Source organism: Columba livia, chromosome 1 (assembly GCF_036013475.1).
Source record: "Columba livia isolate bColLiv1 breed racing homer chromosome 1, bColLiv1.pat.W.v2, whole genome shotgun sequence".
NCBI classification, from domain to species: domain Eukaryota; kingdom Metazoa; phylum Chordata; class Aves; order Columbiformes; family Columbidae; genus Columba; species Columba livia.
Genome location: NC_088602.1, coordinates 176,114,563 through 176,141,285, shown reverse-complemented (window position 1 = coordinate 176,141,285; position 26,723 = coordinate 176,114,563). Strand labels below are relative to the sequence as shown.

At 38.4% G+C, this 26,723-nt stretch overlaps 1 protein-coding gene across 3 annotated transcripts in view; it reads left to right on the top strand.

Annotated features, from left to right (window-relative positions):
- TBK1 (TANK binding kinase 1) overlaps nucleotides 1–24,335 on the top strand; it is a 30,373-nt gene extending 6,038 nt beyond the window's left edge. For all 3 annotated transcript variants that reach the window (XM_065048578.1, XM_065048577.1, XM_021283963.2), the window contains 19 exons: nucleotides 24–164; nucleotides 963–1,092; nucleotides 2,073–2,254; nucleotides 3,071–3,231; nucleotides 5,135–5,245; nucleotides 7,013–7,192; nucleotides 8,540–8,736; nucleotides 10,885–10,943; nucleotides 12,054–12,145; nucleotides 12,571–12,672; nucleotides 15,343–15,421; nucleotides 16,239–16,360; nucleotides 16,487–16,563; nucleotides 16,920–16,959; nucleotides 19,255–19,356; nucleotides 19,446–19,542; nucleotides 20,493–20,599; nucleotides 20,924–20,995; nucleotides 21,710–24,335. In XM_065048578.1, the coding sequence (XP_064904650.1) occupies nucleotides 24–164; nucleotides 963–1,092; nucleotides 2,073–2,254; nucleotides 3,071–3,231; nucleotides 5,135–5,245; nucleotides 7,013–7,192; nucleotides 8,540–8,736; nucleotides 10,885–10,943; nucleotides 12,054–12,145; nucleotides 12,571–12,672; nucleotides 15,343–15,421; nucleotides 16,239–16,360; nucleotides 16,487–16,563; nucleotides 16,920–16,959; nucleotides 19,255–19,356; nucleotides 19,446–19,542; nucleotides 20,493–20,599; nucleotides 20,924–20,995; nucleotides 21,710–21,761 (2,103 nt within the window). In that variant the 3' untranslated portion in view covers nucleotides 21,762–24,335. The remainder of the gene's footprint in view (nucleotides 1–23; nucleotides 165–962; nucleotides 1,093–2,072; nucleotides 2,255–3,070; nucleotides 3,232–5,134; nucleotides 5,246–7,012; nucleotides 7,193–8,539; nucleotides 8,737–10,884; nucleotides 10,944–12,053; nucleotides 12,146–12,570; nucleotides 12,673–15,342; nucleotides 15,422–16,238; nucleotides 16,361–16,486; nucleotides 16,564–16,919; nucleotides 16,960–19,254; nucleotides 19,357–19,445; nucleotides 19,543–20,492; nucleotides 20,600–20,923; nucleotides 20,996–21,709) is intronic.
- Nucleotides 24,336–26,723: the final 2,388 nt, after the last annotated feature.

Sequence of the window (26,723 nt, the reverse complement as noted above, 5' to 3'; positions counted from 1 at the left end):
ATTTGTCTGTTTGTTTTGAACAGAAAACTGGGGATTTATATGCTGTCAAAGTATTTAACAGTATAAGTTTCCTTCGTCCTGTCGATGTTCAGATGCGAGAGTTTGAAGTACTGAAGAAATTAAATCATAAGAACATTGTCAAATTGTTTGCTATTGAAGAAGAGGTAATGAATTGTTGTGGTTGTGATCTGAGATGCATGGGAGTAACCACAGTAACTGCATTTTTGCTTTATTGTTTACTATAGAGGATTAAGCTACGTTTTTAAAGAATGGTAACGTATATGATGATATAAATACTCGTACACAGCCACCACTGTTTTTTCTTTATTTCTTTTTGTTGTTGAAAGAATGTGCTTGCTTTCAGTGTTTAGGCGTAGGTTATGATTCTTCAAAGCCAACTCAAGAAGCCACTGTCCTAAGCATTATTTTGAATTAGGACTTTTAAGCTATCTGCATGTATGGATATTTAATACATACTGGTAGCCGGAGGTATTTCAGTATTCCTGACAATTTTATGCTTTTGCTTTCCAACCAAGTAAAATAATAACATAGGTCATGTGGAACTGTATGTTAGTATGAATTGCAGTGGTTGTCCTGAAACTGAGACTCATCAGTTGAAGTGACCCAGATGCTGAGATTAGTAAAGAGGAAAGAAGGACAATTACTGCTCTCTGCTCTTCTGTGCTATAGTCTCTCATTTGTCCACCCATCAATATGCTGTCCACCCTCTAAATGCCTAGAACTTAAGCCTTTCTTAATTTTTTTCCCCCCTCTTCAAGTTAGAATACATGAAACAATGTAAAAATTCATCTGCACTTCTTTAGAAGAATATCACCAGAATGGGATTTATGATCTAGCTACAGATTTTTTTTTTTTTTGAAGTAAGATCCTGTGGGTATGTGTAATTTCTGACATTGTTTTCATAATAGTCACAGACTTACCTTTTCTAATTTTTTTTCTAGACAACAACTAGACACAAAGTACTAGTTATGGAATTTTGTCCATGTGGGAGTTTATATACAGTTTTAGAAGAGCCGTCTAATGCCTTTGGTTTGCCAGAATCTGAGTTCTTAATTGTTTTGAGAGATGTGGGTATGTAGACTTTGCTCTTTAGTCTAATCTGTTGACTGAAAAATGAACTCATACTTGTTTTGTGTATCTTGAAACAGCATGAGATGAGGAATTCAAATTATTATCAACTAATTGAATAAATTAATATGGTCATATGGAGTCAGATCTTTTATGTCTGTATTGGTACAGATAGCTGTATTAAGAAGCCATTTCTCTTTAAAGCATTATTATGATTCTTTTTTGTTTGTTTCTTTCAAGATCATTTGTCACATGTTGGACTGATTTCTAGTGATTTTTCAGCCTGGGGAAGAGAAGACTCCAGGGAAACCTTATGGTGGCCTTTCAGTACTTAAAAGTGGCCTCTGAGAAAGATGGGGACAGACTTTTTAGTAGGGGTTTTAGCAACAGAACAAGGGGTAATAGTTTTAAACTAAAAGAGGGGAGATTAAGGATAGATATGAGGAAGAAATTTTTTACAATGAGGGTGGTGAAACACTGGCACAGGTTGCCCGGAGAGGTGGTAGATGCCCCATCCCCACAGACATTCAAGGCCAGGCTGGACAGGGCACTTAGCAACCTGATCTAGTTGAAGATGTCCCTGCTCATTGCAGGGGGTTGGACTAGATGACCTCTAAAGGCCCCTTTTAACCAAAACTATTATACGATTCTATGATAATTAATCTCAGAAGAGTAAATTAGAAAAATAAGGAGGTTTACCTCTGTCTGCCTGTTATAAAATTTTCATCTGTTACTTTATGGGAAAAATGTTGCTGAGAGCAAGAAATACTGTAATTCAGCTGTTTGAAAGAAAAAAGGCAAAAACGCTTAGAATATTCTCTGGTTATGATCTTTTTGTTAATGGAGTGTCCCTTCTTGTTCCCATTTCCCAGTGGGAAAGCAAACATATATGTCTCTGAGCCTCAGTTCACAATTCAATGTATGTGCAGCCCATGTCAACATACATACATAAATTCTGGTTTTTGTTTTGTTTTTAATTGAAGTGGCTGGGATGAATCATCTCCGGGAGAATGGAATAGTGCATCGTGACATCAAACCAGGCAACATAATGCGTGTTATAGGTGAAGATGGTCAGTCTGTTTACAAACTTACAGACTTTGGTGCTGCAAGAGAACTCGAAGATGATGAACAATTTGTTTCTCTCTATGGGACAGAAGAGTATTTAGTAAGCCCATATGATTTCACTTTCTGTTAAAGAAAAGTTGGAAGCCTGGGGCCCTTTCTGATGAGAGTTGAGTAGGTGAAGATCAGACTGTTGGGAATTAGTATTTAAACTTTTGTGTTATCATTGTATGTATAACTTTCCACCTTTTTCACCTTGGGTCATGCCAGTTCTACTGCTGGTCTGAGCACAGTAGCCTTTAAGTAATTTCCATGTCCAACTTCCACTGTTGCCTTGTGTGCAAAGAAGAACAATAGTATTTTAGTTATGAACGTCTTTGCCTTTATCTCTGTAGATATTTTTCAGTTTGCATTTGAGCTACTTGGGTGATGTTGGGTGTAGTTAAGGTACGCTTACTTGACAGTTAACCAAAGAGAGGCAGGCAGAGAAGCATCAATACAAACACCTTAGGCATAATTGTCTTCCTGCCATGTTTTCCCACGTGTAGTATCATAACTGATAGTCTACCCCGCTATGGATCTCTTTCTAATTTGGTTTCTGTTGTTTCAAAATCATCTGGGGCAATACTGGCTATCTCCTCTTCAGTGGTGTCTTATTCTAGTAGTCAAACTTTAGCTAAATTTTTAAGCATTTTTTGCAAACCTTTATTAAAAGTGGCTGTCTTACCTAGGAGCACTTTTGCGATATTCTGTCAGAATAAATTAAGCAAAATCTATGATACAAGCTAACTTTGCTTTTCAATTAACGAGCTGAAAGTTTAGAATGGCTAATTATCTTTCTGTGAGATGATAGATTGTTTCTTTATATTGTTCATATGGCAATTCTGACTTCTGATTTTTTCTGTTTCTTTCTCTTTAGCATCCTGATATGTATGAGCGAGCAGTTTTGAGGAAAGAGCATCAGAAAAAGTACGGAGCAACAGTTGATCTGTGGAGCATAGGGGTGACCTTTTACCATGCTGCAACAGGGAGTTTGCCTTTCCGACCCTTTGAAGGACCTCGTAGAAACAAGGAAGTGATGTAGGTAATTTAGAAGGAGAATTTTATCTGTGAATTTTATTCGTGAAATGCTTTTTATGAATAAATCCTACACATGTATAGTAAACATTAAAATAGTGAAAATATTGAAGGAAAAACATTTTTTAACGTTGTGTTGGTTTAACCGCAGTAGGCAGCTGAGAACCATACAGCTCTTTGTTCGCTCCCCTGCAGTGGGAGGGGAAAGAGAGTTGGAAGGGTAAAAGTGTGAAAACTCGTGGGTTGAGATAAAGACAGTTTAATAAGTAAAAAAAAAAATAATAAAAAAAAGCCACCAAACGCACCACCTCCCCCTACTCTCTAAACCCAAAGGAAAACAAAAACGAGTGATGCAAAAAAAAAAACAACCCGATTGCTCACCACCAGCCAACTGATGCCCCGTCAGTCCCTGAGCAACTACTGCCTTGGCAAACTTCCCTCCCCAGGTTTTATTGCTGAGCATGATGTCATGTGGTGTGGAAAATCCCTTGGGAGACACAGCTGTCCTGGCTGTGTCCTCCTCCAACTTCTGCCACCCCAGCCTACTTGCTGGCAGGGCAGTGTGAGAATCAGAAGAGGCCTTGATGCTGTGTAAGCACTGTTCAGCAATGGCTAAAACATCCCTGAGTTATCAACACTGCTTTGGTCACAAATCCAAACACAGCACCATATGAGCCTCTATGAAGAAAATTAACTGTATCCTAGCCAAAACCAGTACAAACATTTAGCTTCAACAAGGATTTTACTGTGTGGCACCTTAAGACCTAAATTTAACATCAGAGCTTCCTCAAAATACTAATGTTTTTTCCACACATATTTCATTTACCGTGGCACTAGGCTGTGGTGTATATAACTTGGATATTCAAGCAAAATTACTGTGTTCTAAAATAGGTTTTCAGTCCTGCAAATTTTTGTTGTCCCTTAAATGATTGTTTTCCCAGGCAGCCTTGAAATGCACGTGCTGCTCGTGAGACTGACGTTTTTTCAGTAGCAGAGTTGTAGACTGTGGCTGAAGATAACAGGAGTAGCTCTTTAATGGGAAACAGATGTTGTATCTATGATGTGCTGGTTGGAATAGATTTCTGTTTCATCTTAGTGTAGTTCTATTTTGTTGCTGTTGTGTGTGTTGCGCTTAAAAAATAAAGCAAGGTGGTACCTGGGAGCTCTGATAGACTGATAACATCTCTGCTGCGATACTCCTTGCAAAGCTGACTCCAGTTTTCTTAGTTTAAGGAACTGCCAACAGGCATTCTTCTTGTTGTATCCACTTGCAAGATAAGCAAGGAACATATGTTTTGTATGCACCTCATCCTCCAAAAAGAGAAAACACAACTGAAGTTTTTGGTTGGAAAAATCCTATCACTCCTGATTAATTTCATGAGACACTTGAGAAATACTAGTCTGTTTGGTATAGACAATGCCAAATTGCTAGGTGTTTCCAAGTTAAAGGAATTTCTCAAAGCCTGCCTCCTGTTCCTTCTTTATTCCCAAATACCTTGGTGGTGGCTGTTATCTCTTGCCATTGAACATGCTAGAAGTTAGTAATGTAAATGCCTAAATTGAACTGCCTTGGAAATCTGACTTTGATTAGTTAACACTCCTGAAAAAACTTCAGCTTCCTTCAGTGATGCCTGAAATATCTCCTACATTTTTCCCAAATCTGAAGTAGACGAAGTTGCTTCTTCAACATGCCCCAAAGTGTTTCCTTTTCATTGTTTATTATTTTAGCACCACTCTCTGTCAGCTTGTAAGTGAAGCTTCCTAATCATTGCACCACCTATGAATTTAGGCCAACCTGTTGTGTAGAATTTATATTATGGATATCCCATTGGGGATTAGTTACGAGACATATGTATGTATGAGAGATAGTAGCTGAAGTCTCTATTATTTTTATGATATATCGCAGGTATAAAATAATCACCGGAAAGCCTTCTGGTGCTATTTCTGGGATACAGAAAGCAGAAAATGGACCAATTGAGTGGAGCTGGGAGATGCCTGTTTCTTGCAGTCTTTCAAAGTAAGTTTGAACTTCTCACAGAGTGTTTCAATGCTACATGATTGGGCTTTTCTGGTTATTCTCTCAGGATTGGGTCTTTGGAACAGAGATCTGGCTGTTGCAGTTGTTTTCTTTAAACTCTTCCATTGATTGGTATAGTTCACTATTAGGTTATCAAGTGTTTTTCTTCCGATCTGTCCAAGTAGTTTTATGACTGCTAATTTACAAGTGAACAGCTGAGAATCTGAAGTGGTATGAGTAGAAGAAAGATTATTACTATCTTTTCTCCACTCTCAGGAAGGAGTATGAAGATTTAGTAAACTTTAAAGTGATACCCACTCCCCGCCCCCCTTTCTTGTAACAATGTGACTTCAGATATTAAAAAGATTAGGCAGTAGGAAGGAAATGATAAGGCAGTTCCAAGACTTGCATTTTTGCCAGAGAACATTTCATGTCAGCACATTTAACATGTTTTTGTAGTATCTTTTAGGATTTTTTTTCTTATCATATTTTTGCTTCATATGTCATAATACTCAGGAGGAAGAGCCATAGAAGATCTAATCTCAACATGATCTTAAAAACACCTCCCATAACCCACTTATCTGTTTATCTTCCTGAGACTTTTTCAGTACTTTAAAAATATTTCTTTAATGGTAAAGTGAGACAGAAACTGTTCTGTCACTCTAGAAACAAACTTTTCTGAAAGTCAGATAAGATCCATAAGAGGTGTAGAGTGAAAGTCTGGTTTGTATCAGTTCATTAGTTTACAGTGTGCAGAACTAGCAAGTTATATATAGTTGTTTCCTTTGCTTATTCCATACAATTGAAGTGCTTTAAATATGAAAGGAAGCATGTTTTTTTTTAACTAAACATCTGTTTACAGTAATATTTTGAAGTAGCATTTAAGCAGCTTTTACTGTGTAGTACTAAAGTGAGCTTAAACACAGCATCCGCTGACCTCTAATGGGGGCCATCAGTGTGCTTGTAACCCACTGGAGCTTGCTTCAGAATGTTACCAGTTTTACTGCTGGATTCAGGTTTGATACATACATAATGTTTAACCTTTGAAGAGGTTGTTAATGATAACACAGGAGTGGCATCCATAAAGGTCCTTGCAATTCAGATTCTCAAAGTAGAAATACAAGAAATTGAAGCTGGCCTTTCTCCTAGAATAGTGATGACTGTAAGGCAATAGTTGTATATTTTTCTTTGCAGCAGTTGAGCTGCGTGTGTGGAGTGCTTATTTAGCCCTATGTCAATCAGGATGAATTCTGTTAGTGTTGACAATTTAAATAATGAGTCTTTGCTAACCCAGCTGATTTCAATTGAAAGCAACATAGTGTCCTCACACAAGCAGCTCAGCCAGCAAACCATAAATGACAGTAGCTTCCTTCAAAGCGATAAATGGTGGTGTGTGAGGTGAGCTGGGTTAAAGACTATTGCCCAGCAGTGGTAGAAGGTGACCTTAGCTCTACAATGTAGTCTTTAAATTGCATGCCATTTTTCCAATGCCTGTGAAATTTGTCAGATATTAAGGAAAAAATATTTGATAGTTGAGCCTAAAAAGGAAAGAGATAAAGTATGTGTATTAATGAAAAACAATAAACGTTACCATTGAACATTTTGTTGTTTGGTAGAGGGGAAAAATAAGTAAAAAAGCTCTGGATATTCTTCAAGGATAATAGGTTTGTATTCATGAGATGTGTCCCATGAAGTATTGCAATTGGTTACAAGGTAAAAAGGTCAAAGTAGATCCAAGTTGTCTTGTGTCTTCCTGGTGTCCTCTAGGGGTTTGCAAGTACTGCTCACACCTGTCCTTGCGAATATTCTTGAAGCAGACCAGGAAAAGTGCTGGGGATTTGACCAGTTTTTTGCAGAGACAAGTGATATACTGCACCGAATAATAATCCACATCTTTTCACTACAGCAGATGACCTTGCACAAAGTTTATATTCACAGCTATAATACGTAAGTGTTCTCTCTGTTTTCATTTCTTTGCTGATATTCGGGCGAACGTTACTGTGACCTGAGATCACCAGTGTTACAAATTCGGTAGCCTTTCCTTGGTGGTTTATCTGTGGAAGTGAAAGCTTGTAATTCGTCTGTGTATTCACAGTGCATAGAAGCATGTTGAACATAAAATATTTCTAATAAAAACAAAATAATTGAAGGTCAAGTCAACTGATCTTAAATTTGGTCTTAATCAGTGACAGAACACACAATCCTTGATATGTTACAAGGTGTCTCTGTTCTTAATGGATACCAATTTATCACCCATTTGTATATCTTACTTACTTACACAGTAGTTTTCCAGAGACTCTGTTTAACTCTCACTTTTCCTACCTTATCCTCAAGAATACATATGTGCACATTGTCTATCTGACATAAAACTCTTACAGGGATTCTGAACTTTTAATTGGTGCGATTTAGGATGGCCATCAAATGTTGATGTTAAAATCTAAAATTCTGTTTTACAGTTTGATACAAAAATCAGTGGCCTTTCTCTGTGTTTTGAGAGAGCCCAAGTACTGTTTTTGCTGAGAAGCCTTCCTTGTAGCTCAAATTGCTATTTGTACTTTAGCGTTATTTACCTTTATGATTATTTGAATATGAGCTGCAGTATTAAAAGGTGTCAGTGCTGCACAGGAGGCAAATTGGTCCTTCCTGTTAGTGTGCTTAAGGTTTTTCTTCTTTGTGGGAGGTTTTGTCTGTTGATATTTTTTGGGGGTGCAGAGCGAGAGTGGAGTGTTTATAAATTCTTATTCCTTGTATCCATTGATTGCTGGAAATAAAATACCAAAGTGCTCTTCATTTTCCTCATCACTGCTGTTTTAGGAGATAATCTGGCTGTCTGTTAGCTTACAGGCTGGATTTAAGGTGTGTGCTTTTTGACATGTGAAACACTATAGAGTTTTCTCTTGCAGGGACCGTCTGTCTCCCTTAACGAAATGGGTATGCCTGAGAAAACTAAAGCGTGCTTCCTTCCTGTCATCTGGTGGTGTCTGTTTTTACTGACCTTCAGACTCCAGGCCAAAGCAAGTTTGTTTACACAGACATGCTTTGGTGGAAAATCGGAGGTAGAAAGGGAAGTTTGGTATTTTGCAGGAAATAGGATTTATTGTCATAACAGAGCAACCTGGAGCCCTAGGCAGTGCGCTGCTTTTTGTGCTGCTTATAAGTCAAATGCTTTATGTATAAAACCAGTTATGAATTAATCAGAAGTAAAAGGGATTTTTATTTAAATAATACAAAATCTGAATTGTTGAACTATTGTAGTGAGTCTAACTACTACTGAATGTATCGTTTGTATTATAGAGCTGCTATATTTCATGAGTTGGTCTACAAACAGACAAAAATACCATCTCAGAATCAAGAACTGATATATGAAGGTCGGCGTTTAGTACTAGAGCCTGGGAGATTGGCACAGCACTTCCCCAGAACTACTGAGGAGAACCCTATCTTTGTAGTAAGCAGGGAGGCTGTGAACATTATCGGATTAATCTATGAAGAAGGTACATGAAAGTCATTTCCTCTTTCTTATAGCTGTCCTTTGTAAATAGTTTGGGTTATTTAATTATAATTTTATATCTGTTATGTCTCAGGAATAGTGTTAGAAAATTTTCTCTGTCGATACCTGAAGTTGTAAATACTCAGTCCAAGTTGTTTTGTTTTGTTTTTTTTTTTAAATGCTGAGTATCCAGCATATTTTTGCAGAAACAGTAGCTGCTTGTGGTGTTCCTAGTGCTCTGAACCTGAACATCTGTGTGTGAAGATGTAGTGGTGCAAATGGAGTTCTGAAATTTTTTGAAGCATGATACTTAGCAAGTAGAAAGGAACATTGTAGAATGTAATTCAAAGCTGGTTCTTTTGTTCTGCTACTCACAAAGTGGAAATTCAAGTTTTGCTTTTTTTGTTATCGTGAATTTAGTTAGTCTTTCTTTTAGCAGAGGATGTCTTAACAACTTACCTTTGCTTAGAAGATAAGGTAATGCCATAACAGGAAAAATAAAAAAGAAATTATGTTTGCATTTCCATTTATCACTGAGAGGCTCATAGAGCCAGAGCCAGAGCCCTTTTTTATAAGAGGTGAACCTGAGGACATGCCTCCAGTTGAGAAATCAGCATTGCTTTTGCCAGTATGTCCCACGTACTCACTGCTGGGGCCAGCTGGCACTCACACGGAGGTGCTGAAGCCTGTGGGTAGGTGAGATGTTTGTGGAAAGATCAACTGGGCCTTTATGTTGTGTCAGAGCTTTCTGAAGGCATCAGTGAACAGGGGAACAGAGAAGATTCAGTTGGCAGACGCTGCCCTAGGTTCTAAGAAGCTCTTTGGGGAAGTCCTACCCTTAAAACTCTCAGTGAAACTAAGTAGCCATGAGATAAGAGGGAACAGTCTCCCATGCAGGCAAACACAAGGCTGAAGAATAGAAATAAATGGTTGGCTTTCTAAATGGAGAGAGATCATTAGTGGACACCTGCATTAAATCAAAGCATACTTAGGTTGCCAGACTTCTGTAGTATGTGAATGTTAAAGGCTTTAATTGGTTCAGAAAGCTTCCATTGAATTAAGGAAAGAAAAATAAAAACTATCAAGGCTTTTGTTAAACACAAGTTTCACCAGATCTCAGGAAGTCCTTGAACCACAGATTGTTCGAAGCTGGGAGAATCTGATAGAGAATTCTATTTTGCCCTCTCCTTGCATTCTTCCCTAAGACTCTGCTATTGGCAGCTGTGGGAGAAGATATGCTGAGCTGGGTGATATCCAGTAGTGCTTTTTTGTATAGAGGTAGCGGAGTACTGGGCAGAGAAGGAACCTAATGATGTTCAACAAGGGCAAGTGTAGGGTCCTGCACTTGGGGAGGAATAAGCCCAGGCACCAGTACAGGTTGGGGGCAGACCCGCTGGAAAGCAGCACTGCAGAGAAGGACTTGGGAGTTCTGGTTGACAACAGGTTGACCGTGAGTCGACAATGTGCCCTTGTGGCCAAGAAGGTCAACGATATCCTGGGGTGACCAGCAGGTTGAATGAGGTTCTCCTCCCCCTCTACTCTGCCATGGTGAGGCCACATCTGGAGTATGGCATCCAGTTCTGGGATCCCCAGTTTAAGAAGGACGAGGAATTACTGGAGAGAGTCCAGTGGCGGGCTGTGAAGATTATTAGAGGCCTAGAGCACCTTTCTTATGAGGAGAGACTGAGAGAGCTGGGTCTGTTCAGCTTGGAGAAGGCTGAGACGGGATCTCATAAATGTTCATAAATATCTCAAGGGTGGATGTCAAGAGGATGGGACCAGTCTCCTTTCGGTGGTGCCCAACAGTAGGATGAGGGGCAACGGGCACAGACTGAAGCACAGGAGGTTCCACCTGAATATGGGGAGAAACTACTTTGAGGGTGCCAGAGCACTGGAACAGGCTGTCCAGAGAGGTTGTGGAGTCTCCTTCTCTGGAGACATTCAAAACCTGCCTGGACACATTCCTGTGTGATCTGCTCTGGTGACCCTGCTTTAGCAGGTGGTTTGGACTAGATGATCTCCAGAGGTCCCTTCCAACCCCAACCATTCTGTGCATTTCTAAAAGGTATACTAGTGTATCCAATAATTTATTAAGACTTTTGAAGTATCTTGTGCAAAGTAAGAAAATACAGATATTTGTTTTATATTTCAGTTTTACTTCCTAAAGTACATCAACGTTATGACTTGGATGGGGATGCCAGTATGGCTAAAGTGAGTAATTATGATTTTAATTTATATACTTCAGATAATGCTACTGAAATGATATTGAAATGGAAGTTGTTAACAAGGACTTGAAAAGTATATTAAAGCCATACTTTTTATACAAAGTATGTTTGTATATTGAAACAAAATAACAATCAGAAACAAACCCCCAAACCAAACCCCAATGGCTTTCTAAAGTTCAAGTGCTTTGTTACTCTCTAATTCAGTGATGGGGGGAAAGGATCCTGTCACTTTGGAGTCCTGAAGTTAGTGAGAAGATTCAAAACATTCCCTGTGATGGTGCAAAACCTAATGTAAGGAAAATAATTTTCATCTCTGTCTCAATCGAGAGGGAGTCTCTAGGACTCTGCAGAAGCGTAGGATTTCTGTTGCCTCTCGTGCAAGCTTTCAGAACCTGTGGGAGGCAAGTGGAGGATACTTCATTCTTCTGGTCATTTTTCTAAAACAACCGAATGTGTGCGTTGCCGTGCTTTGACTTTGTGACCATCATTTGTACTATGCCTGTAAAATACTGGCTGCTGAGGAGCCTTGTATTCAGGCATGGTAGTCCTCAAAGTGTATGTCTCTTTGAATTCCAGAAGTCTTTAATAAACAGAAAGTAATCAGTTGATATTAATTATTCAGAATATTTAAAATTATAATTTTTGAAACTTTGTTCACAATTCTAAGTAATGCAGCAAACTTGTAAGTGAAATTAGGTGGAGAGGGTCCCTAGCCTTAGAATTTAAAAATTTGTACATATTTGTTTTAATGTGTATGTTTAATTCCTAAACTACTGAAGAAACATACTTTTGACTTTCCAGAAATTAAAGTAAATCATGAGAGTAAGTGGTGTCACTTTTTTTTATAAGAGACTTATTTTCATCCCTAACAGATATTGCAACAAAACTGGAAGAACACAATACCGTGTTTAGCTCTGCCTCCATGAGTGTTGGGTTATCTCCAGACTAAAGTTTGAGCAAAGTTACACATTTCAAACTACCATCTTCATGTTTTCTTTCTTTTATTAATCTATGTTGCTTTGTTGTGATTAATTGACTTGAAACAATTGTTAAGAGAATGCCAGAGTAGTGCTAATGTTGTTTGTTTTTCCACCAGGCAGTAACAGGTATTGTATGTTATGCCTGTAGAGTTGCCAGTTCTTTGCTACTTTACCAGGAGCTGATGCGAAAAGGAATACAATGGCTAATGTAAGCAATTGATTGAATCTGCACATTATTTTTTTTAAATTGAGATATGCTTTGATTATCAATATGTAATTATGTGTTCTCCCTGTACTTTGGGAGTTTTTCCTTACTACTTGAATATAAATAGGCTTTCTGAATTTTTTTCCTTCTTTCTGTCATTAAGGAAACAAAAATCTTTTTTTCCGACAATAAGGTTTAGGTATTTGCAATTTCTCTTTCTTCTGTGGGTAATTTAAGTCTAACCTCTGGTAACATGCAGATATAATTGAGCATCTTGCACAAGAGAGTTTTGTATGAGGAATATGCTAATGCATCTGAAACTGAAAGCAATTCTTACTAGCAGTTATTACTGTAGGTACATTATTACTGATTGCTGGTAAGATGGCAGTTAAATACTTTTGTTACAGACTAATGCTTCACTTTTGTAGTGAAATAATCAAGGATGATTACAACGAATTGGTTCATAAAAAGACAGAGGTGGTCATCAGGCTGGATTACTGCAGCAGAAACATTGAGAAAGCTGAAAAAATGTGAGTAGAAGCACTACAGCAAATGCATTGATTTTTCATTATCATCTTCAATGACAGTGGTATTTTATGCTGTGTTTATTTACAGGGGTCTTGCATTAAAAAAAAAATTGGAATCTCCATGGATTTGCTGATCACAATGACTTAAGCAAATTTAGTAATATGCTTCACTCAAATTGGAGTGTTAATTTTGCTCCTTAATCTAGTGGGAACAAGTAATTGCTATTGAGTATGTGTTCTTTTTCTCCTTTCTTCTCTGACTCGCTCATTTGCTGTTGTTAACTTTAGAAGCTACAGTGAAGTCTGGACAAAGAATTGAGTAGCTTTCATTAGTCCTCTAGTGCTTTTGTTGCTGAGTTGGCTTGTGTGTGTTTATTAAGGATGACTAAATACTGCCCCTTTCACAGCTTTAATGCTGTAGCTTTTTATTCATGGAAATAATTTTAATGTTGAAGTATAACATAGAACAGCTGAGGAAAAACAAAACAGCAACAACAAAAAAACACCCACAAACAAAAAAAAAAACCACCAAATCCAAACCAAACCAAGCCCCACCAACTAAAAAACAAAGCTGCATTAGTATATCACAGTGTATGCACACAGGGATACCAAAAGTAAGCTGTGCAGGAAATTGCACTTTTGTAATTTTTTTCAAGTGCTTGGCTATTGCGTTACTTTTGTCTGTTTTGGTTGATTCAAACAGTAGAGGTCTGTGTCACAGAGTCTCACTGTCGCCCATATGGACATGTAGTAGAAAGTTTTTTAGAGTGCTTTCTTTAAAACTGACAAAATTTATAATAAGGAGCAACTAAAGAATTGTTATCTCTTAGTGTAGCAGACTCGCAAGTTTCAAAGATGGCAGAGGATGTTTATTTCTCTTGTCTTCCAGTCCAAGGAAGCAAATGTTTTCCAGACTTTTCTGCTCTACCTTTTTCGGTCAAGTGCTGTCTGTAGGAAGTGGGATTGCACTGTTGAATTCTCCTCCCAAATTTCATTTTTTTTCTCTCTCCCGATATTTGTTTCACCCCCGAGTCTCACTCAATGTCCAATTCTCGGTCAAATTAAAGTGTCCTTGCGGCGTTTTATTCAGTCTTTCCACAAACTAGCGTTATCTCTGTCTTGAAGGTATGTCATGCAGTTGGATACAAACTTTAAACCCCAGTTCTTTACAGGATTCTCCTGTGGGTAGTTGTTTTACTATTCATGCTACTGCCAGTCTCCTCCAAATGCTGTCCTGGTCTTAGGATTCTCTGAACTTGCCTCCAGGCTGCTCTGAAAATGTAGATGCTCACAAGGTGATTAAAGCACAAATGCAGAGCCATGGGGTTTGCAGAGTAGACTTAAGAGTAAACTTAAGCCACATGCATGTGTGAATTGAACAGGTTCTATGTAGTGACTGTGGATGCCCAAGGATTTGTCAGAGTTGCCCTGTGTGTGCCAGACATGTGCAAACTGACACCCCTGGGCTTTAAGGTACTTGTTTTAAAAACCAAAACATAACAAAAAACCAACAACAGTGAAACTGTAGCAAAGTTGATAACTAGCAAGATAACAGTATACCTGTGTGGCCTAGTTACAAATCATTAGGGCTGTAATCCAAACTCCTCATCAAGCCAGTTTACACTAGTTGACAGAGCTGGTTCTTGTTCGCTTTGTATTTGGTTCAGACAGCTTCTTCCTGCGTCCTGCCTGGTGCCCACAGGAGAAAACTGCTTAGAGCTCAGAAGAAACGGCTGTATATTCTGATTTGTGATTCTAGTGCTTTCAGCAGTATCCCAGAGCAGGGATTGAAACAAAAATTATGTTCGCTTGCAAACTGGAGTAGTTTTTGTGAACAGAAATTTGCTTTGTGTTTGCACGTGGTGTTTTGGCCTGTTAGGAAGGGGCAGGATTTTCAGTTTATTCGACTTCAGAAGACTTTTATGGTGTTAGCAAAGGACATGCCCTCTTGTTTGTCCTCCCTTTTCAAGGGTGCTTTAAAGCATGACAATGCAAACCTTTTAGTTGAAAAGGTAAAGTACTGAACCTGAGCAAAGTATGTATTTTTTTGAAAGCAGCTGAGCTGGTTTTGATAGCGTTTTTAAAAATAAAATGTGCCTGAGACTCAGCAGGAAAAATATTGTCCCAAATGATTTATTTGGCACTTTGAACTCTGGTCCTATGGAAAGTATTGATATGAACAGATGGTGCTACAAACTCAGCCTTTAAAGTTCTGGTAACTCAACCAACCCAAGGTTTTGGTAACTCAGCCTTTCCAAGAAGTTTCCACAGAAGAGCGCTGGAATATTAGTTTGTTGTGTGTTATTGACTACTTCAAGTAACTTTAGTGTGGTAACCTTTTAAAATTGATGAGAGAAAATAGTTTTCCACAACCAGTCAAGGACAAATAATGAGAACAGAATAAAGAAGTCAGGAACGGAAGTTTCAAACTTCTTTTTAACAGTTCAAATATAGAAAAAAAATCAAGGACTTTGTTTTCATAACGAAAATGTTTCCATTATTAATGTCCACTTAAGGTTGTCAGTGTTTCGTGGATGCTGCTTGACAGAGACAGTATTTTGTATAAAACAAAAGGTAGTTATGGTTAATCTGTAGATACAAGGAATATTTTCAGTCTCCTCACTGCTCGTTCATTTTCTTCTCTAAATGTGCTTTTTTTTTTTATTTGCTCAGATACGAGAATTTGATACAGATGAACTTGGAAGCACCAGAAGTGGATGAAATTTCAGAGATACACACAAAACTGTTGCGAGTAAGTATCTTACAAACCTCTGTCATTCTCAGAATGCTGTTTCTAAAGAAAACACTGGATGCATGTTAACACAGGTTTATCTGTGAATAACAACTCTGAATTTTTGAAATCAGTTCTAGACTGCCAAAGGTTGTTAAAATGCCCGTACTGAGATGTGGATATTTTCCTGAAAACAGATTGAATGGCCAGGGTGGTGAAAATAATCAGTTCCTGAAAATACAGTCTAATTTTCTATCATACTCAAGCCAAAAATTATGATCGTGAAACATATTTTACTCTGTAGATTTTTTCCCTTCTATTGAACTACTTCATTGGCTTTCTAGAATGATACAGGGACACACTTCAGAATGATGGGCTTTGAAATTTGCATCAAGTTTCCAGACAAGTAAGGAAAAGCTGAAAGTAACTTTACACACTGCTGTCCTAAAGTTCTCCAGTCTAAAAGTAAAAGATGATTAGTGCATTTTTATTTTGAAGGAAAGGTATGATTTGTGTGGGTATTCATTATATGAATTCTTAACAAAACAAGAGAACAAGTGTGGAAGTAAATAGGGAATATATGAAAGGTAGAAACTTATTGTTGGAAGAAAATAAATATTAACTAACAGAAATTCCAGCATCAAAGATGACTCATTCTTTTATAGAACTGTGTTTTTTCTACTTTTAGCAAAGCCTAGGCAGATAATTAGGCATATTTCTTTAATGAAGGTCAGTGAAACAAATGAGTCTCTTGTATTAATGTGCTCAGCCTGTTTTCATCCTCACTAATTTTTTACTTTACCCAGTGGTAAGATTGAACTTTCTTGCTCTTATGTAGCTCTCCAGCTCGCAGGGCACAATAGAAACTAGTCTTCAAGACATCAAAAACAAACTTTCTCCTGGTGGTTTACTGACTGACACCTGGGCAAATCAGGAAGGCATGCATCCAAAGGACAGAAAGTGAGTAACTGTATTAATTATTTTAATATCTATTGAATTCTACATGAGTTGTAGTTCATAAAGCTCCTTAATAGCTACTTAAGTTTGTATATAAAATATCTCATTTTCTTCCTTTTGTCACTCTAGTCCAGAAAGGCTGCAGGTGCTGCTGTGTTCCATCACAGATATTTATTATCAGTTCAAAAAAGACAAAGCAGAACGAAGTAAGTAACTTATTTGATTCACTTTTAATATAAACTGTAAGATAAAGGACAGGTCAGTCCTTGTTCCACTAGGATATCTATAGTAGGAATGGAGAGTTAGTCGGCAACAGTGAATATATCTGTACGTCCTTCTTGGTGAGGTACTGTCTTAAAGCCCATCTGAATGAAATGCCACTATTAATCTCAGAAATTTGAATTGCAAGACTGAAGAGGAGGAAAAAAAAAGTAAATGACCACTTTTCCCTATCAGGATAGGAGAAGGAAACCATATAGAAAATGAGTAAATTTAGTGGAGTTTTACATAAATAAACTAACAGAATTAAACTGGTAATGTCTGTCATCTGCTCTGATCCTAGGGCTTCCTTATAATGAAGAACAAATTCACAAGTTTGACAAGTAAGTTTTCATGTTACCTTTGGGAAATACCATGATTGCTTTCAGGTCCTTCAGGTGCTTTTGCCAATAACCTCTTCTGTTGATTTTTGTGTTGTACATTATAACTTTAGGATTGCTTTTTAAAAAATTTCCTTTAAATATCCTAAATACATAGTGGTGTCAGCATATGGTAATAGGGTGCTTTCTGGCAACTGAGTTCCTTCACTTGGCAGACCTTTTAAATGTAGATGAGAAATACCTGTTTGCTATCTAGGTGTAACTGTCTTGCAGGATGCACTTTTTTTGTCCCCCTGTTTTTTAAGGTTGGAAAAGCCCTCAGTAAGTGTAAAGTGACATTGTAACTAAGATGGAGATAATTTTCTACAGATAAATAAAATATGGGCTAGCTGAATGAAATTCTAGAATTACTTAATCTTCTAGGAAATATAGCACAAAAAATAAATTTTAATGCAGTTCTCCATGCCTGCTTAAAATTGTCACTTATGAGAGGTGGCCACATTGTGTGTAACCTGGGTATCTGGGCTCCCATCAGGCTCAACTGACCCTGCTGACGAAGTCTTGAGCAACTGTGAACAGCTGCTCTGCTCATGCTGCTGTGCTGGTCTCAGTATCGATCCAGTTCCTCATGCTCAGATGTCTAATACTGTTTAAGTGGCCCTGAGGTATCTGAGACGTGCTCTGAGGCTGGGAGGTAGGACACAAGACAAATGGGAAACCTGCACCTTTCTGGGTAGACAGAAGCAGGGCAGGGTATCTCTGTGCATCTCAAATGATGCTAGATGCTTATATTTAAGTAATTGTTTTCCTAGTGGCTGGTCAGTTGAGTGGGTTCCCTATACTTTGCTGAGTGCTATATGAATTTAGACCCTGCTTCTGTCATTTTCTAAAAATTATTGCTGTTGCTACCACTAGTGTGGCTTCACTGACAATTACAGCTAGAAGGCTGATGTGCAGAAGGTGCTGGTGTTCTCACAAACATGCCACTTGATTTTCCCATAGTGAAAGATAAATGGGTTAACTGCCAAGCCGGGGGGAGATTGCCCCAAGATAAAGGACAGTAGGGGCAGGAAACCTGTAAGACAGATCTGGATACACTGATGGAGACTTGGACACGTCATTGCCCTGCAAGGGAATGGACTTAATGCGAGAGATAATGCAAGCGATAATTTCCAGACGTATGTTCTTAAGGATATAGTTGTAAAACAGGCAAACATTGGGATGCAATCCACAGCTCATTTTAAAACTGCACTACCTTGGGCAGACTAAAGAAATTTTAGGGTTTTTTCTACCATGCAAACTGTGCCAGTGCATTAATATGTGAGTAAATAAATAGGCTTCACTTTCATGGTTTTGAGTACTGGTATGTTTCCTAACACAAGTGTCTCCTTGGAATTGTTCAGGTATCTTTGAGATCCTAACTATATCTTCTTTTACTGGATTGGTCACAGAGAGAAATGGCAGCGGTTTGTGTTAAGAACATGGTGCCATTAGCAACAGAGACTGGCCTTTTGTAATATTCACCACTAGATAAGCAAGGGAGCAGCACTCAATTCAGAGTATTTTTTTTCTGGGTGAATGATACATTATGTATGCCTGATGACAATCCAGCTAAACTCAAGTGACAATTGGATTAACCGATAGCTATCGTGCAATACTTAATGAGGTACCAGAAGCAGGTGTTAGACTAGTGTCCCAATACCCCTTAGTGCAGTGCACAGCATGGTGAGGCAGTTACACTGGGATTACAGTCTGCAACGCTGACCACAATTGGGGTTTGTTTTGTTTTCCTGTCCTTGTCTCTATATGTGCTTTCTTTTTCTACTATCATAAATCTAAGCTGACACAAAAATGCAGTTTTTCTCTTGCATGTATCTTACTCAGCACGAAGGATTATTTGTGTATGCTGGAAGTTCCTAGTGTGTGCAGAAGGCAAATAAGAAATAATAAGGATTTTTGTCCTTTCCATTTAGAATCCCTTTTCCTTAAATGTACTTGCTCAGATAAATACTGACTCAGAGAATACATTTGACCATTTGTTAGTATACAAATAATTGCAAGTAAATGCTTCAAATATTTTTTTTCTCCCTACTAGGGAGAAAAAAAATGTTATGTTTTTGAAACATAGACTGTCAGTTCGTGCAGTGTGTTGATTTTTCATGCATTACAACAGCATGAATAAAGTTGGCTGAAGGGATTTTAAGTCCACATAAGTTTTCTTCAAGTTTCAGAAAGTAAATTAGAGGAACGGGGTTTTGAAAGCAGTATAACAGTATTCTGGTTGTTTCTGTGTTGCAGGCAGAAGCTGTGTTTGCACGCAACAAAAGCCATAGCACTATTCAAAGATGAATGTGTCAGCAAGTATGATACATTTTTGGACAAGGCTGAGGACTGGACAAGGCAAGCTATTGATTTCTTTAGTATTTGGTAATGTTCACTGCACCACTTTATAAAAAGAAGCTTTTAAAAGAAAACTTATTTTCTTTTAGGAAAATGCTTCACATAAGGAAGCAGTTACTGGCTCTCACCAACCAGTGCTTTGATATTGAAGAAGAGGTATCCAAATACCAGGATTATATCAATGAGGTAGAATGCTTCAAAATTATGTAAAGTGTTTGCATAGATAAAAGACTATTCCATGTTGTTTAATATCAGTACTGTGGTTTATAGTGAGTCATACATTAATGCAGTTGTATTAAACTATAGGGCTGCATTTATTTATTTGCATTTTGTCTATAGTAGCTTCATTGCTGGTGTTGGAGTGGCGTAGAGAGTGGTTTGATTTTTCTGAATGCTGACTCGATTTGGGGGTTGTTTTTTTTGTTGTTGTTGTTGTTGTTTTGGGGATTTGGGGGGGGGGGGGTAGTATTAGCGTTCCCCGCAAAAAATCTGTGCAAATGGATGTGGCTTAATTGAGAAGTGTTCTATGTAACTGTTACCATAATGTTATCTGAGCACCTGGAGGATTATCTTAATACTCTTACAAAGCATAAAAACACTACTCCTGTATTCAAGATTAGGGGATACATGCTAAACTAATGCTCCTGGTGACATGAATGAAAGCGTTTTGTTAAAATTTGTACAGTGACTCTGCAGGATGCAAGCTTACCAAAACTGCAGTAAAACTATTCTTCTTTATAAAGAACATATAAATTGAAGAAAAGCACCTGACAGGTGTAAAAGTAATTAGGGAATGGTGGAGAGCAGCATTTTACTTGTTATTTGCTTGTATTTTAGTAGCACTACCGAAGTCAGGTATTGATTAGGATCCTATTGCCTTAGGATATCTACAAACATAACAGATAATCTTCCTTTTGAGAGTTTGGTGTGACAGCATAAGACGGAACAAATCAGGGAACCCTAGGTAGTGTCAGTACAAAACTTGCCATGACAGTCTCAACTTGGGGAATATCAGCTGCCGTACTACTGTAATGATTTTGTGAGGCATCATAGCAATGGAGAAGTTAAAGGATTTAAGGTGGGCATCAAGATGACAACTTCTATTGTAACTTACATTTCCTTTTTATCTATTACAGTTACAAGATGCTCTGCCACAGAAGATGTTCGCAGTTTCCAGTGGCATGAAACATACAATGAATACAGTTTATCCAAGTTCAAACACATTAGTGGAAATGACTCTTGGGTAAGAATTTCTTAATTGGATTGATGTAGTATTCCGTACCTGTTATAGAGGTGAATTGTTGACTCAGTGGTTGCTGTGTTAAGACCAAGAATTTTGTATTGCAGAAAAAACTTCGTATCGCTAAAGTGGTGGTATGGATTTAGAAGCGAGTAAGGGACAACACTAATATATCATCTGTCACTTTCAGTAAATAACCAGCATGTTATCTGTCCCTTATTTTGTATGTAATGACGAGTTGCTGAAAGCTTTGCGATGGTGAGTGATCATAGCAGATAATTGTCCCTATCAAAACTGTAACCTTTCTTGCGCTTCTTGTTACTACAGCATGAAGAAGCTAAAGGAAGAAATGGAAGGGGTTGTTAAACAGCTGGCTGAGAACAATCACATTTTGGAAAGGCAAGCAATTGTTTTCCCTGTTTGGGCTGATACTAGGAACAGGCTTAATTTGGTACATTTTGTAGACCCAGTTGGTGTAACAAAACAAAAAAATATTCAAAAGCTTGAAACGTTACTGTAAGATCATTCTGACACAGCAGTTGTGGCATTGTTGTTTCATGTTACTTATGTTTAGCTAATAAAAATATCTCTTGCACAGACAGATTAATTCTGAATTAAGCACAGTACTTTTGTAGCAATCCAGTGGTGTCTTTTAACTCCTTGTTTTTAGACATAATTTTTAATGACTGTGGAATTATACCAATCCGAATGAACAATTTTTGCAGTTTTCAGATTGTTGACCTCTTCACTTTATTTAAGCAGATTTCTTATAATCCTGAGAGGGTATTGTCGCTATCACGTACATACTGACTTTGCTTTTTTTCTCATGATGATAAAATATATTAAAATAATTATCTCTGAAAGCTTCAGGGTCAATTGCTGATAGAGCTGAGCGTGGCTTCAAGCTGAATTAGTTTTGTTCTGTTCCCAGTCCCATACTGGGAGCATAATATCCTCTCTTCTGTCTTCTTTTCACATACGAAAGTTAGATAAAAATGCCTGTGTTGGCGTGTGGCTGTGGAAAAGAAGAACCCACAACTAAATTATAACAAATTAAGGATTTCTTCTATAATCTAGTCAGTCACCTAAGAATAGATTGTTTTTTCATTTTAGATTTGGTGCTTTGACTAAGGATGGTGGCCTGTGGAACGTGGACTGTATCTAGCTTTCAAAGGACCTGAAGAGGACTTGTAAATTTTTTCAAAGGGAAAAAATAACTTGTAGGACTTTTAAAGGCAGATAATAAATCTGTATCCAGGGGTTTTTTTCCCCTCTGCAAATGTAATATTGAAAAAATGTAAATATGTATAATATGTAAATATAAAAGAAATATATGTCTTTTTTTGGTCAATGTTAGGATAGCATTATTCCTGGCAGGGAACTTAGCCCCTTGGAGGATGTCTGAAGCCCTAAAGGCAAAAGTGTCATTGATGAAATTGACATTTGTTTGCTTTGAATATTGCCCCTTTTCTCAGAATGAAATTTAGTCTTTATTGCAAGAGGATGTGCAGAACTCTAAACTTTATCAATAGTCTTTAAATGGTGTTTTGAGTTTCCCTTAACCACCACTATTATTTTGGAGTCTAGCAGAAAAGACTCTGATAATCACAGAACATGATGATTGTTTTAAAGATCTCTTTAAATAAGCGGGAATAGGGACTAAAAGCACAGATAGGACCCGAGTGGAAATGTATTTCTCTTTCCTTCACATCCAAACTGTTAGTCTACATCTACTTCAGAAAACAAATTCACAATAGTTTTAAGTTGTTCTCCATATTTGGTGCCACGTTGTCTGTAATGATTTGACTGCTCTGTATATGGAAGTTTTGCACTCCAGGTTGTCAGACTGAATGTAGAAATTCCTTTTTTTTTAAGATTACAGCATTTTCAGAATTTCTCTGGAATCTTGTTGCTCACCACCAGAGAAGTGGGTTCTTAAAATAAAATAGCATTTTCAGAATCCTGTTTTCAGGAATAAAGTTTTTTAGAAGGTTAGAAGTCAACATTAGGAGAATTTGTGGGCAGTCAGTAGACCAGGTAGAATCATAGAATCGTTTTGGTTGGAAGAGACCCTCAAGATCATCAAGTCCAACCATAACCTAAGTCTGGCACTAAACTATGTCCCTAAGCATCAGCCTCAGTGGTGACTGAACATTGGAAAAATAAGTTACCAGTCTAGATCTTGAAAAGGCACCACACCCAGTGCTGACTTACAACTGAGATATTAAACTTAGGTGGAAAATGTAGGAACACTATATATTTATTTCCCAGTATCAGTGGTTGTTACTTTCAGTACTACATGACTGGGTTGCAGAGTTGCAGAATTATAGAGCCTGCTCCAAAATATGTAGGAGAGGAGAAAGAGGAAAACAGACACAATCTCAGAAAACATCCCTCACTTGGATTGAATACTACAGGTGTACTTATTTGTTTCAGATGAAGAGCACACAAATAATTGCAGACCTCATTCTTTCCTTGTGGAAACATGGCCATGGATGTTCAATGGTGTCCAGTAGCACTTCTAATGGCTGTGTTACATCTGTAAGAAGAGCTGGACCAACTATATTTATGATTTTCCATACTTAATGGTGAAGCATATAGGTATAAACTAAACAGTGGTACCCTGTGACAGCACCTGGTAGTTTTGTGATGCTTTTTCCCTGCTTATCTGTCCAGGTCAGAATACAAAATGTTTCAATTAAAAAAAAAAAAATCTTGAATAGAAACTTATGACATTTATAGTTGATTCTTTTATTGTTAGAAGAAGAGGAAATTCACTGCCTTGATGTCCGAGATGAGAATCAAGTACTAAAAGGAAACTCAGATATTTTTACATCCATGTGAGCAGCTTCTGACTTCGCAAGCTTTGTCCCCCAAAAAATCTAGCTATGCAAAAGGTGTGCAACAATTTGTTACGTGTTTTTGCATGGTTAGCCGTGGCATTCTTAACTGTTTGTTTTAAAATACTGGAATCGTGTCTAACTGGAATGTTTTAATGCCTGCTTGTACATCTGTTCATTCATGTCCGCAGTATCACTGAGTGTCAGTAAAACACATGCCTAAGTGTTAAAAGAATTGGGCTCTCAAACTGTGCATAAATTGTGTTTTTCTACAATATTATGTCTGTAACACTTTGTTGTTTGCAACTTTCTTAATTTTGAAAGAAATCAAGTGTTAGTTGGAATATATAATTTTCAACTTCATACTGAAGCAGTCTGAAAAAGAAAGATCACTGTAGTAACAATATAGTCTGTATATTGAAGTATGTGCGGCATTCTTTTACATGTTTGAAAATGTTTTCTGTTCTATTTTCTCTTCATTTTAAACATTGCTGGTTTTAGTGTTGCTAAATGCATCAGTAACCTTCATCTTGTTAAAATTTCTTTCTCTAAAGCAATTTTAACTAAGCAGTAGCTAAGAAACTTGAAGCAATCAGTTCATAATCTGCTGATTATGTTCTTATGAAGCAAATACACTTTTCACATCAAAGCGTAGTGTATGGTATTATCAATTTTTGGCTCAAATTAAGTGTCCTGATACTATCAGTCATGCTACTGATTTGCCAAAAGAAGTAATAGAAAGTAATATCTGGTTCTTCCTCCTGAGGTTGGTTTACTGTTTTCAGGGGTTTAGCTTAGTATATTATCTTTTACTTGAACAAACCTGTCCTCATATGTATTGTGAAAATGCATGAGTGAATGACTTAATGACATAAATACATCATCAACCACTGACTGTACAGTGTGTACTTACTTCTGTGTCCTTCCATAATTTCATTTTCTGTTAATTTCAGTATTACCTTATACTTTTTATTTCCTCATAAGTACAATATACAGCCTGAAATCTAAAGTATCAAATTGCAGCTTAGCTTGCATTAGTCAGCTCTCCAGAAAACATGTCCCATATAGCGAAATCACTAGCGCAGGCAATGGGGTAGAGCCACCAATCCTTTTTACTTATTTTAACCACTCCGCTGATAACGTGTTTGGAGCAAAAGGAGTTCTCTGTAACGGGCAAAGTTCCTAGTCCCTGGTGGGTATGGAACAGTCCACTGGTGGAGCTCAATCAGTGCCGTTTTAATCACTGTAGAAGTGCTAATTGTAGAATAATTTTGGATATGGTACTATGACAAGGATTTAAAAGGCTGAATAGAAAAGTTTACTTTGGGGATATTGTTTTTTTAAGCTCAAAGCCTAAAAGAAGGGAAGATGTGGAATAAAGTGCAGTTGCATAAACTTGTTTGGGTAAAATTAAAGAACGACTATTACTAAGCACATTGCTGAGTTGCATAGCCTGCTGTTACTGTGAAATTCCAGCCTGAGAGGGAATGGCTGTTGCTCTGGCTAACCACATCTGGCTGGCCACATCTGGCTAGCTAAACCAGTGAGGGCTTCCAGCCAGGGACCTGGATATCAGTGGGAGGGATGCACACCCTGGGCTGTGCAGACGAAAGTGTGGTGAAACTGTGTCCAGCACGAAGATGAGCACTTTTAAACTGGTTTGCCCATAAAAATTAGAAAAAAAATATATACACTGGCTACCTCAAGTTAAATTAGGGATGAAAAAAAAGACTGGCTAGAGTCTGGAAAACTCATCCGATGGGGACTGGGAAAAATAGGAGTTGGCAGGAAGAAGACTGGAAGAAAGGGGGAGCAAAAGTCTTTGCTCAACTAAGGGCTGTTAGAGAGTATCAGCGCACACCACCACATCTGTGGTGAAAGGATTAGAGATCATGAATATAAATTGTAGTGCACAAAACAGTCCAGACTATGAGTTTGGAAAAAATCTTTCTAACAGTAAAGAGAGTCAAATTCCAGAACAGATTGTTCTGGGAACTGAGCAGAATTGCTTACAGAGGGGTTTTAGGAGCAGGTTAACTGCTGGGTGCTGTTGTGGCTGATTTTCTGTGCTCTAAGCAGCTTTGTTGTTGTTGTTGTTACTTGTTCCATTGATAACAAAAAAAAAATGCAGTAGGGATAGGATCCCTCAGTAGAGTTTGCTATTTTTGACACTGGTACAAGCCTGGCCAGCAGTAGTTGTGCTTGTAGATGTACATCTTCTGAAGAACTTAACTTCCTATTGACAAGGAACACTAGTGTGTGACGAGTGGGCTGCATTCTGCTCCTGAAAAATGACAAGTGTCCAGTGAAGGCTGTGACTACCCAGGCTTCTGCACCCTCCCATCAAGGTACAGGCTGTGTCACTGCTGCCCAGCCATGGGAAATGTTTCCTGGACGAGCTGCTTCCAGGAACTTAGGCAGGGCATTTAAATCAGAACCTGCAAGTGCATCACCTGTCCTTCACAGAATCACAGAATGTTTGGGATTGGAAGGGACCTCGAAAGGAAATCTAGTCCAATCCTCCTACTGGAGCAGGAACACCTAGATGAGGTTACACAGGAAGGTGTCCAGGCAGGTCTTGAATGCCTCCAGAGTACGAGACTCCTTGCCAGCTTGCCCTGTGCCAGCGTGAGAGTCGCTTCAGCACCCTCAAGTACATTTACACTGCACGGTGCGGGGTCTGTTAGTGATGGCAGAGCTGATTGTGAGCAAATGCATCCGGGTAGCCCTGCGCTGTGCCAGGAGAGCCAAGCTTGGCACCTGCTCCGTGAGCCCTGGGCCTGGCTTGGCAGGCACATTTGCTAACTCACAGTGGAAGATGACGCTGGCTCAACCGTGCTGCTGCTCCCGCGGTGATGGCCATGGGAGCCCTGCAGCGGTTTCTGATTAAAGCAGACAGGAGCAGTTTACAACCTTTAAAGAAACCAGGTGAAAATACTTCACTTTTTTTTTTCTTTCCACTTTCTTTCCCGTGTGAATGTTCAGATGAATCGTTCATAAATCCTGTATCTCCACATCCTGAAAACGCCTTAGAGCTGGGATACATCCCACTTCATACCGCTTAGTGCGAGGTTGCATTAAAACACGATGTTTCTAGCAGCTGGGAGACGTGACAGTCAAGCGTACCAGTGAGCTCACTGTTTTGTGAAGCTGTAGGTTTGACAGATCCGGACTTTGCCTCGCTTGCGATGCCGTGACTTGCTGCCAGCTCGCTCCAGAAGGAGAGGCTGGGGTCGGGGGGACGGGAGCGGGATGGGACCGCCCTGCGCTCGCCTCTGCCCGCACTC